Raw genomic sequence first — 12,328 nt, 5'->3', positions numbered from 1 at the left:
CTTTTTTTTTTTTGCAGGTTAATTGTGAAATGATTTGTGCCTCTGGGAATGACCCGAGCCCATCTATTATTCAGAGTTAATTTTAACAAGGCAAACTGAGGGGCAAAACAAGCTTCTTTATTGTTCAGTGGTTCTTCGTGCCTGAGCTGAGAGAATTATGCCCTTAGTTTGATATGAGATTGGGGCCCTCTCAGCACCTAGGTAATTATTCATGCCCGAGAATCTATTAATTACTCTCTGGACAAATTCTGCATATTTTCTTTTCCTTAAGCAACAGAGGTAGCAAAAAACAAAGGTAGTGTTTTAGTCCCATTATTATAACGCACACATATTCCTTTCCCTGTGAGTCCTGTTCATTAGTTCAGCTGTGTACATCCTGAGTATGTTTGTGTATCGCTGCCAATTATGATCTCACTTTGCACCTCACTATCCCCTCGAAATAGCTCAAACGTGTAATCACACTTTCATTCACACTCATAAGTGAAGCGAGAGTTGCTCTCTGAATTTCAATTTAAACAAGTCACTGTGGGTTTTTTTAACCTTGTAACATGGCAGTCGGTTTGGTGCAAAGTGCACACGTCCTACTAAAGCTGAACAACATAATGCAAAACTTAATGTACAATAAAAGACAAAGTGTACTCTGGACAATGTAACTTATAACTTTAACATACATGAAATATATTATCGTTGCAAATGCAAATGGAGACATATAAAATTTTCTTACAGCATCTTTATTTTGTACATTTTGGCATATTTAGAGTGAAACACACAATAAATCAGGCAAAGCGCGGAAACCTTGTGATTGAAAAGTTGCTACACTATAGTGCCAAAAGCATTCATGGCCCCTTCCTGTTCCTACATACACAAAGCCTATAAAGACATAGCCTGAAAAGACATAAAGACAAAGTCTAAAAAGACATGGTTGAGCTGGTGTGGAAGAACTTGACTGGCCTGCACACAGTCCAGACCTCAGAATACTTCTGAGGTGCCTGCAAGCCAGGTCTTATTGTCCAACATGGTCTTCTGGAAGTTCCCATAAACACACTCCTAAACCTCGTTGAAAGCCTACCCAGAAGAGCTTAAGCTGTTATAGCTGCAAAGGATGGGCTAACATCGTATTAAACCAGGGGCGGGGGAACTCCAGGCCCCGAGGTCAGGTGTTCTGCAGGTTTTAGATGCATCCTTAATCCAACACAGCAGATCTATATGGCTAAATTACCTCCTCAACATGTCTTGAAGTTCTCCAGAGGCCTGGTAATGAACTAATGATTTGATTCAGGTGTGTTGACCCAGGGTGATCTCTAAAACCTGTATTAAACCCTATGGATTAAGAATTGGATGTCACTCAAGGCAAACAAGCAAATAATTTTGGCAGTATAGTACATCATGGGCATGCAATGTTTTTGGGTTCCCAGCCAGATCTACCTCTCACGTATGACATTCAAAAAGATCAAGACTGAAATGTCCAAAGTGCACAGCTGGAGGCTTTTCCATACGTCATTTTAGAATATAAAGATTTTGTTAACTGTTTCTTTTACATTTACTAAGCATACCTTTTAATCAATTAACAGTAAGCCTATTTAATACTTAACAGACACATATCTTGTTCTTTAACTCCTTATATAACAGCATTTTATCGTATTTGCAATACATTTGTAAACTGCAATGTTTATATTTCTTTACATTTACATGTACTTTTGAGATTTGCCCATCTCCTTAGGGCTCATGCAGGATAGCAACTAATTCATAAAACAATTAATATCACTGCCTAGTATTTGGAGCAAATTTCATTTCACTTCATAGAGAGATTATTACTGTAGATAATGTTTTAGAATACTTTATACTCATATTAACTTCTTCAAGGCTTCATCCGGAAATCATGCATAATCAACTACCGGTATTTGCATAAACAGTGCAAAAATGGAAACAGTTGCAATTTTTGTATTTTACTGATTTGTAAAGCTTTTTTTCCACTTCATGGGCAGCTTTTAATTATTAGATAAATTCTCCACACCTTCAGAGCTGTTGTTAGAACAGTGACACTGAATAACTTGAGTTGTGCATAGTTTCCTAGACGACTGTAGGGTGGTGGGAGTGTGGGGTAATTTACAGTCGTGTCATGAGTGAAGATCTTTGCACACTGAAGTTGTGATAATCTATAAATTAAACACAAACCAAAAGAGTGATGATGAGCTTTAAATAATCTTGTTCGTGAATGGTGTTTGGCTGGACATTCAGCTCAGCTGTTGAACTGTAATCGCTTGCTTATGTGAATGTGAGTGTTTTTTCTGTTCGACTGGCGCGTTCTATGACTAATGCATTTTCAAGTGCTTATCACAAATTACCCATCAAATGTTTCACTGATGAGCAATTTAAAGCTCGGCTTTTATTTATTTTCCATTTGAGAAAATCTGCTTCTGCTTTAGCCATTTTATGTTAAGCACTAACTTTTCTGTCACAAAAGCTTCTAAACATCAAGAAGAGCTGCCAAGATAAGCTCAAGTGGATCAGTTGTTGATGTTTAATGGGCTGTATTCAGGCACTTGGGGTAAAGGTGTTGGGTTTTGCATTGCGTAAGCTGACAGTTGTCTCGAATTGACAGACAGTTAGAACTTACCACCTACTACGCAGCTGTTTCTGCACATAATAATTTGATTGTTGACTGATGTGTGTCAAGCAGCACAGGATGGAGTGGAGCACCAGTCACTCAAACGCTGACATTTCAACAGGTACGCTACATGAGCAATAGGCATCCAAAGGTTTGCCTGCTGAGATGGTTTGATTAAACAGTCAGAACCTTCTAAAAGGTCTTCTAACAAGGAATAATGTAGATAAGCTTGTCCTGCTGTGAACGATTACATACACATGTAACCGATCTGAGAATGTTATGCTAAAATAAGTAATTTCTTGATTGCAATATTAAGAAATATCAAAGAGATAATTGTAAATATCTGTAGCTTAAATACCATTTCTGCCACAGGACAGTGTAACAGCATGCAAAGCCTGTTATAACATAGTAGTGGTCCTGCTCTCTTGCCACGAGATATCTGACTGTTAAAGCTCTAAAAGATAGTTTGATCAATCTTTGGAAACCATTTACTGTATGATGTTGCATGGTAGAATGCAATCACTGTTAAAACTCAGTTTTGGGGACTGAGTCGTGAAATAAAGCTGTTTTGTGTTGTCCTGTTTTACTATAATCACTCTTTCAAGTGGTATCATTAGAGGTAGAAAACAATGATTCACTCAGGGATTTGAGCATTGTTGGTTAAGTGTACTGAAGCCAGTGATTGTTGCTGTTAACTGAGGTCAAAATTGGCAGACCCTCCAATCGATGCTGGATAAAAACGGCAGGTTATCTGTTCAGTGCTTCCAGCAAGAGGCAGAGAAAAATTACTTTCCATCCATGCTGCATCGGCTAGAAATTCATCTTAACAGAGGACCACCTACGGCTGTCCAAAACAGATATTTACATTGCTGCGCTAAGCACCACAGTTCTTTAAAGCTGTTTTCGTATTTGTTACCAGGATTCAGGCCTCAGCTCATCAGTAAAAATACAACCATGTGCAGAAATGATGCAGAAATTGTTAAACATGGAAACAACGCAAAAATTACCAAGTGCTTAGTGCCAAGTCTGACATAAGAGGAATGCATAGTTAAACAGGCAGTACTTACGAACATGACCCTCTTGGGAATGTGGTCTGACTCAACTAGAGGATTCTTGTAGAGCCAAAGCTCCTCTGGTTGAATCACTCTCTCAAAGGGCTCCAGAAACTCTGTAAATCTGTGGCAGGGAATAAATGCACATTGATCAGTAACTAACACTTTATGCACAAGTAATAAAAAAGTACAATTTGAGAGATTGCATGACTTTTTAATATGTGCAAAGTACTTCCAGAAAAAGAAGACCCTGTCGTTCTTCTGCAAAAGTAACCACAACTGAGTCCATGTGAGCAGGACGTCTTTACCCAAGATCAACTACTTTGTGGTCCCACGGCAAAGAGTGTAACGGGCACGCTGGTCCACCGTGTCCATTTCATGCTTTGCCTCTCCAACACACACTTGTTGAGTGGGAGCAAATTAGCATGCCCCTACTTCCTCCAGTCTTCTTGGGCCACCCAGTGATCTGTCAGGCGCGACCTTGTTCTCTGTCATTTCAACAAGGTCTTTTTGTCAATGCACTGCAACACGCTTCAAGCTCCTCGGTTCTGCAAGTGAGCTCCAAGAGACCTCAATTAAAAGTGTTTTTTAAACAAGGACTTCAATAAATCCATCCATTCAATTAATGACTTTAAATCGGCAAAAGCAGCAGATGTTTTAATTAAGCTGAATAGATTTTAACCCTCCACCCCCTCAACAAAAAGTTTAATATGATTAAACTTGTAGCAGTTCTTGGATTTAACAGGCCAACCTCCAGATGAACTGATGCAGCATAGGAAGAAATACCAAGTGAATAATGTTCTCCTCCACAATGTGGGCCCTTCAGCAAAGCATTTATCTACTCCAATAGACATGCTCATTGTCCAGCGGCAGAAATTGGAGAATATTGTGGATCTCGTTCAGCTCTTCGGCGAGAATTTAACTGTGGAAAGTTAAAAAGGCCATTGGGCTCATGTGTCTTCGGTAAACATTGGCTACATAAGAAGGATAAACAACAAATTTTCTTATTTTCACAGGGAAAACAATTACAGAATTTTAATCTCTCAAGGACACATGCAGCACGTTACACACTGGGCCAAGTCTATTTGCTGGTCGGCTCATAATAATGTCTCCTGATGTTTTTGCAAAGGAGCAGCCTAATCAGTACTTGCTCATTTTACACCTTGCTGGGCCCGTGCGCATGATTCACTTCAGCGGCATTACATTCACGGTATGTGGTTCACAATATATTATGCTGTGCTAATGACACGCAATATGCTTCATAAATTACTCAATTTTCCCAGCTTGTATTCTCTTTAACTCTGTTGTTCAGGTATCAGTGACTGGAAATATAATTTTACTCCCCGGGGATTAAAAGCAGAGCAGTATAGACACACAGTCAAGTGAAGAACCCCCCCCCCCCCAACTCACCTTAGATACAGACACAAATATACGAACTGAACCTCCATTAGGAGCGCACGCGGCGCTCTTGGATCATTAAATACTGCAATGATCTACCTGTCGCTCTGTAAAGCTTATCTTGCATCCAGTCATTACATTCTTAATGAGTTTTAGGCACACGCTCCCTGAAGATAGCGACACATATTTTCTTTCATGGGTCATGTTAGAATGCACAGCATGCACAGACTTGCTCTGGTGTGTAATCACTTCTTTATATGGGTCCATTAAAGTTTGCTGTTCCACATATAATAATAATAATAATATTAACCTTATACTAACTTTGCATGCTCCTGCCAAATGCATTCATTAGGTTTGTATGGATGTGAAGACTAAGAGTGGTTTGAGATTTGTAACATATCTTAATATGAACAATTTAGAGTCATGTTTTATTTTATGATTTTAAATTACATATGTGTTATGAATTTAAAGAAAGCAGACGCATATGTATGTATGTTTTTAAGGGATGAAAATAAGCTGGAACAAGCTCAGTACTGTAGTTGCATCTCTCTCTCTGCAGGTTTTGTAACTCTCATTTTCATTGTGTAACTTCAAAGATCCCATAATGAGATTTTAAGCATTATTATACCAGCAAGTAATAATTTGTTATATGACGTAATGTACTGGAGTAATGGTGTTCTTAGCAGAGAATGAAGTCACATTTCCTCTGTGTGAGATAGTGCAAGCTTCTCTTTCCAGTGTTTTGTTAGCCAGTCTAATTACTCTTGCACATAAATGTGTGCGAGTCTCCTTCTTCGAATTAGTCACAGACAGGCAGATAGAACTTAAGAAAAACGTAGGCATCAACTTTTAGCTGGACTGCTTAATACTACCTGTCTTGGATGGGCAAAAAAAACAAAAAACCTAAAGATTGTTTTTAGTTAATGCAAAGAGAAACAGGGTATTTTAAACCAGGACAAAAAATGGTTAATGCATTAAGGCTCATAAAAAATCTTCTTTTGTTTCAGTTAGTTTTTGTTATTATTGCTCCAACCCTGCTAGTCACATGACACACTTTTTGGGAAAGCTCTCAGGAAGAAGCCCAGAATACTTGCTTTCTGTTTAGCTGCTTTGGTTTGCTGTAACAGGTAACAGACATTGGTGTACACTCTGTCTGCAAATATTGGCTAACTGCTTACTGTGCTAACCCATGAACACATAAAATGCAAACTGTAAACAAAAATTGTTTACCTTCAAAGTAAAACCTTTTGAAACATGTTGGTTGCAACACTAAGACACATATTTTACTTTGAAGGTGAGCAATCTCCTGTTCCAGTTTATGATACACTTTGCAGAGAAGCTGTTGTCTTCCATGCAAACTACACGTCACCGCTAGTGACCAAATCAATGACAAGGAGTTTTTTGGTGCTCCACCCACTTTGCAACCAACTTCACCTGGTGATTTTGGTTCCATACCACTCTCCAACCAGCTGGGGAATAAAAAATGTGTTCCTTGCAACCAGAGGTGGCCGAGGACTGAGGCCTAAAGGAATCTCAATATTGAACCTGTTGATGGTGCTAGAGTGCTCAGACATGAAACTTGGTCTGATTTCCATTCTTATGTTTTCCACTATCACTAATCAGTGTGTCAAATTGCAGAACTTTTAACCATATGCTTTAGGACTATCATAGACAGAAGAAGACAGATGATGAAGAATAGAAGAAGGCGATGGTGAATAAAAACAATATGGATGCTTGTGAAGTTTTGCCACTCGGTCCCCAGTAATAACTTGACTGAGTTGCATCCGTATTCTGAAACAACGGACAATGGCCGACTCAGTTTTATTATGGCATTGTATTTTCATTGCATTTTTTCCTCTCTCTTCAGTGGAAATGATTGCTTTCATAAGCTCGAAATCAAATGCCTTTTGGACATGTAATATTCCTCTTTCTTTTGGAGAATTTGTATCAAATCTCTTCTAACAAATCAACGCTGCCCACACCGGATTTCCTTTGGCCTGAAATTCAGATTGAATTTTTTGCCTCATCTTTTTCTTTGTTTCCCCAAGTGATAAAATTTATTTAAATGTGAAATTCCAATGTAGTTTATGTGCACTTTAAGGCTCTAGGCTCCAAAAGTCAAACACAGAATTCATTCTTCTTTCTGAGGATAGAAGTACCTGGAAATTAATTTCACCTTTATTGTAATTTACAGACTGCAGCGAACACATTTACAAGGTGGTGATGGAAGGTCTTTTCTGTGTTTGATAAAGGAAGGGCCATGCTGATCGCATCAAGAGACAATGCGGAGAAAAAAAAAGTCCTCAGTATGTCATCCAGGAAAATATCTGCAGGCAAACTGATTCATAAAGTTGTGAAAGAACTGTGGAGAGGGGTGGTGGGCTGCGTCAAAGATAGAATTGGCACATTCAGATGGTCAAAATGTCTGAAAGGTCTGAATTATGGCCTTTTTATTTATTTATTTCTTGTTAAATGCTCATCTTTATTCTGCTCACTGCAAGAAGATCAAACAGGCACTGCAAATGACCACAGGACCTGAAGCTATAGGAGGAGACACAGAGAAAAAAGCAGCAGAGGAGCAGTGACAAAAAAGGCCACCACATCAGGAAATGCACCACAAAAAGTTTTCTATAAAAGCAGACTCATCAAGTCTCCGCTGAGCCCACCGACATAATCTCTGGCAAGAATAGACAGCTAAGTGCCCATAAAGAGGAGGCACAGCAAATGCCCTGAACTCAGCACCGCCTGCTGGCTGCCTGGGGAGTACTTCATTTTGTTTTATCAGCTTCTGTTTACCCTCTGTAGGAGCAGTATTGAGCAAAGTGATAAACGTCTCTACAGGGGCCAAAGCATAATAGATTAAGCCAACAACAGACCTCAAGGTGAATATGTAAAGGTAACTATTGTTGGCAACAAACCTTTAAGAAAGATTTAATGGAGGCGGTTAGTCTGATTTTTCTGCAAATTGTGCAATTGTATAGGGCCATTTAGGCTGAGTGGAGACAAGGTATGCTACTAATGTCTACATTATTTTTTCTTTTTGCGATGAAATTTGCCTCGTGCCCATTCTTCATCGTTAAAGCTCTGCATTTGGGCCAATTTATCACCACCGGCTCCTATCCATCTCTCCTTGATGCATATCCCAAATCTGATGAGCGCAGCCACAGCTAAAGAAATGAAGCAAAATTATTTCCCAACATCTGCTCTTCCTCTATCGTGCTGAAACAATTGGGAGATTTAGCATACAACAGCAGAAAGAACAATATGAGCGTCTTATTCGAAAGCGCTTGATTTACAATGCACTGTGGGCAGAATCGTGGCCTCGGGAATACATTCTTCTGCTGCGCCACTGTGACAGAAAGTGATTTAGAGAAAAAAAAAGTAATGGAATTGTTCCTTAATTAGTTATGCAGTGAAGCAATAAGGCACACAGAAGAGCCAAATGGCTTAGTTGGATAAACTTCAGGCAAGTTTCCATTGTCATTTCTAAAAGAAGAGACACAGTGTGAAATGTAAATAAAATCACAGTGATTTGCAAATTAATTTAACCCAACATTTAATTGAGAATAATATAAAGACAGCAAAACAAATTTTGAAAATTTTAACTTTTAACTTAGTTGAATGTATGAAAAATGCCAAAGACAACCCATTCTGACAGGTATAGCAATGCATTTTTGCACCAAGTTAATTCCCAAAGAGCTATGAGTGGAAACTTTGGCATATCTCTGCATGGTGTGCAGTGTCTCCTTAAAAAATTTGAGGAAACTGGACGTGTGAAAGACAAAAGAAGACGTGGCAGGCCTAAAACACTATCTCCAGCAGATAAATAGTATCTGAAAGTCTGTGCTTAAGAATTATGAAAGACAAGTCTTACTCAACAGGTCTGACTGCAATCTAGAGCTCATGAAAAGAAACATTTTCTCAACTACAGTGTTTGGTCTCCTTGGTTGTCAGATTGCTGGCATCGGATAAAAAATAACAAAAACGTCTGTTTCAACATTCGATATGTGTCCTTGGATCCTTTAATGTAAGACAGGGTTTAAATATTCTGTAAGTTATTACATTTTTCTAATTAATTTTATACAAAGCTCCAGCTTTTCTGGAAGTTGAGTTGCAAGTTTGAAAGTAATCTTCCAGCTAAACGTCTATGTGTGTGTGTGTGTGTGTGTGTGTGTGTGTGTGTGTGTGTGTGTGTGTGAGAGAGAGAGAGAGAGAGAGAGAGAGAGAGAGAGACTGTGTTTGTATACTAACTTATCACAGATACATCCAACAGAAGCTGAGAATTTTCATCAGTCCTGATTTCATTATTTTTGCAAGCAGGGGTTTGCTTACTGTAGCTTGACTAAACTGCCCAGAGCCCTTATTAGACTACAGTCACACAGGTGACTGTCTACAGGTGCTGGAGGCAGCAGAGCAACACTTACACTACACAGCTCACTTTCTGTGGCAGACAGAGTGTGTGACCTTCATCTCTCAAGGGGAAAGGAAAATATCAGGGAGCCTTACAATCTCCATGACACAGAGTTCAAAGCACAGTACAAGTGTCTCGTCTGGTGTTTTAGAGTTAACTCCCAAGCAAGTTCCTTCCTTCCTAAGTGGGGTTAAGCTGCTGTCCTCATTTTGCTGTGCTTTGCACTGAAGTTGTTCTCAGCTACAATGCAATATGTGATGCAATCCGGGGACACATTCATAAAGATGCAGGCATTTTGTCAGGTCATTCACATTTGATTGCATCTGCACTCTCAGGAGGTGCACATTTGGCAATCAGCTAAGCAACTAAGAGCTAGTTGTGTGTGTAGTGAAGGGACTGAGGTAGGAGAGTGCGGGGCTGACCATCTGCCACATTTGGGACAGGATTCGAAATTACTTTTCCCACCAGAGGTAGGCAATCATTACTGCCCTTCCTCTCGGTCTGATGCCACCACATGCACCCCCCCCCACTACTTATTACTCCAGTCATTTAAACATAGAGGAGGCAGCTATTCAAAAATGAACTTCTGAGATTTACAAGCTATTAGGATCAGAGGTTATGTCAGACCCCACCCTTCACTATTTAGTGAATTTGATTGACTTCTGGTAAACTCCTATTCATTTTCGCTGCACAATATCAAATGCAAATTGAGAATCAGGGCAGTTCAATGAATCTCAATGGTCAGCAGTGAACGTGAAGAGCGGGGGCTTCATTGTGTTTTATCAATAAAAATGTGTACTGATAGAAGAGAGAAAGGGCTATGCAAGGGAGGAATAATAAGTGCTATGATGGGAGAGAATAGAAGAGAAGAGTCTGCTGGCTTTCTGATCTCTGGCTGAGTTATGTCCCAGTGGTTTGCTGGCACACACGTGGGCTGTTTTGGAATGACTTCCTTCAAGCATGCTGCTCCGATAGATCTCTATATTGTCTCAGCTGACTACAGCACAGTTTAAAAGGAATAACTGAGCAATAATGCACAGACTAGATTTAGAAATGTTAAGAATATGGTTGCAAAAAAACAAACTTTTTGCTTACAGCTTTTTGGTAATTGGAAGACTTTATTAAATTCTTTGGTTCGGTTCAACTCAGGCATAGAAGTGTATCTAATGACTTCTTAAAGTGGGTCAAAAACACTTTCCCCCCCTGTTAGAAATAGAGTGAATGAGTAAGCTGAGAGCTGAATGAGATGAATGGTATGCAGATCTGTGAAATGTGCTGTGGCGATGTTTTAACCTACAAAAGTAGAATTTGTAATGATTGATGGCTGAGAGTCACAGTGGGTGAGCCTGGATTTATCACAAATCCACAACTTACACACACTCAACACTGCTGAAAGGGAAAAGACGAGTACAGGTTTTTGCTTAAGTTACAAATTTTTATTCCACATAGGAGAGAAAAAAAATCCTGTCTCTGCTATTCCAGCAAAATCAAATCTAACTCCTCTGGCACAGCTGGATTCAAATAAGACAACCGGGTATCTGTAATTTCATATAGCGCTGCTGATGATGGAATTGGATTAGCGCTGGTTCACAGTGGAGAAAGAGCGAAGCTGAACGACAAACTGAGGATACATTCTTGATTTAATTATGCAAATTTTATTTCATTTATTACCAGGGCCTGCAGACCACAGCACAGCAATCCTGTCTTGATACTTAACACGTGCTTGTATGTGTGTGTGTGTGTGTGTGTGTGTGTGTGTGTGTGTGTGTGTGTGTGTGTGTGTGTGTGTGTGTGTGTGTGTGTGACTGTTGCTCACTGACCGAAGGCTGGAAGATAATTGCACTCTTTCAAAAGAGAAGTTTAAATCAGGCTAGCAGCGATCTACCTGGCAAAATTCTGTTGGATATAATGATATTTGAGGCTGCATATTTATTTTTTTAGGCTGCAAAGAGACCAGACAGCAGGGAAACAAGTGGAAACAGAAGGCATTAAGCTTGGAGGCGAGGCTGTGTGACCGGCTATGGCAGGGGGTTTAAAGGCTGGAGTTTGGAGACAGAATTGAAGCTTGGGAAAGTCTTGAGCTGAGGCAACGTTGTGCCTCTGAGCGAAAAAGTTCTTTAACCTTTTCCAGCAAAACAGTCACAGCTTGAGTTTGGATTGGATACACATGACTAAATCATACAACAAAGGTCGTACACCTGCTATGGGGAAAATCACCCTTAATAATATTAATATAGCCATCAGAAGTTCCTATAGAGCCAACTCCATGACTGGCATTAACACTGTCACCTGAATTTCCAAGACATACTAAAAAATTCCAAGTGGCTTCTTTATTTTGCAAGTCTGAATTTGGTGTGGACAATAAGTGTCACATGCCCTCTCTTTCTGTGTCTGTGCTACTGGTTACAGTCAGGGCTTTGGCCAGACGTGTCGAGAATGCATAGCATCAGTCCTGTCACAGGCAGGGAAGAGAGGAGGGGAGCAAAATAGATGCTGAGTGACACTGAGCTAGCGCTGCCTTCCCTGGAGGAATCCCGTCTGAAGTTGGCTAAAGAAACAGAAAATCCTTCACTTGTCACACAAAACCCTGGTGGGGGATACAGTGGAAAACTAGGTCCTTTTTTTTTTAATTACCCATTGAAGCTGGCTAAATCAAGAGGGTGCATTGAAAAGCTGAGGGCTGGCTTAGTAACACTGAAGGTGTCTGTTCACGATAAAAGCCCCACAGACACTTTTGGAAAGGTCAGAGCCTCACATCTGAGGCAGGTATTAGGAAATGCAGCCATATGAAGCTGGCAGGACATCACCAAAGGGACACGAAGGAAGCATGGTGGGGTGGGGGCACATGGTGAGATAAGA

The 12,328-nt window shown here is 39.9% G+C and overlaps 1 protein-coding gene across 2 annotated transcripts in view; it reads right to left on the bottom strand.

Moving 5' to 3' along the window:
• plpp4 (phospholipid phosphatase 4) overlaps window positions 1–12,328 on the bottom strand; it is a 49,144-nt gene that overhangs the window by 18,098 nt on the left and 18,718 nt on the right. Inside the window, exons 1-2 of one of the 2 annotated variants that reach the window (XM_082557758.1) lie at window positions 5,071–5,126; window positions 3,676–3,784 (exon numbers count right to left, since the gene is read on the bottom strand). In XM_082557758.1, coding sequence (XP_082413884.1) covers window positions 3,676–3,784; window positions 5,071–5,108 — 147 coding nt within the window. In that variant the 5' untranslated portion in view covers window positions 5,109–5,126. Of the gene's footprint in view, window positions 1–3,675; window positions 3,785–5,070; window positions 5,127–12,328 lie in introns of those variants that run through there. The other variant, XM_082557757.1, reaches the window with a different exon arrangement.

This window comes from Aulonocara stuartgranti (assembly GCF_965226115.1).
Source record: "Aulonocara stuartgranti genome assembly, chromosome: 13".
NCBI classification, from domain to species: Eukaryota; Metazoa; Chordata; class Actinopteri; order Cichliformes; family Cichlidae; genus Aulonocara; species Aulonocara stuartgranti.
The sequence above is the reverse complement of the archived record's forward strand: the minus strand, read 5'-3'. Positions and strand labels throughout refer to the sequence as shown.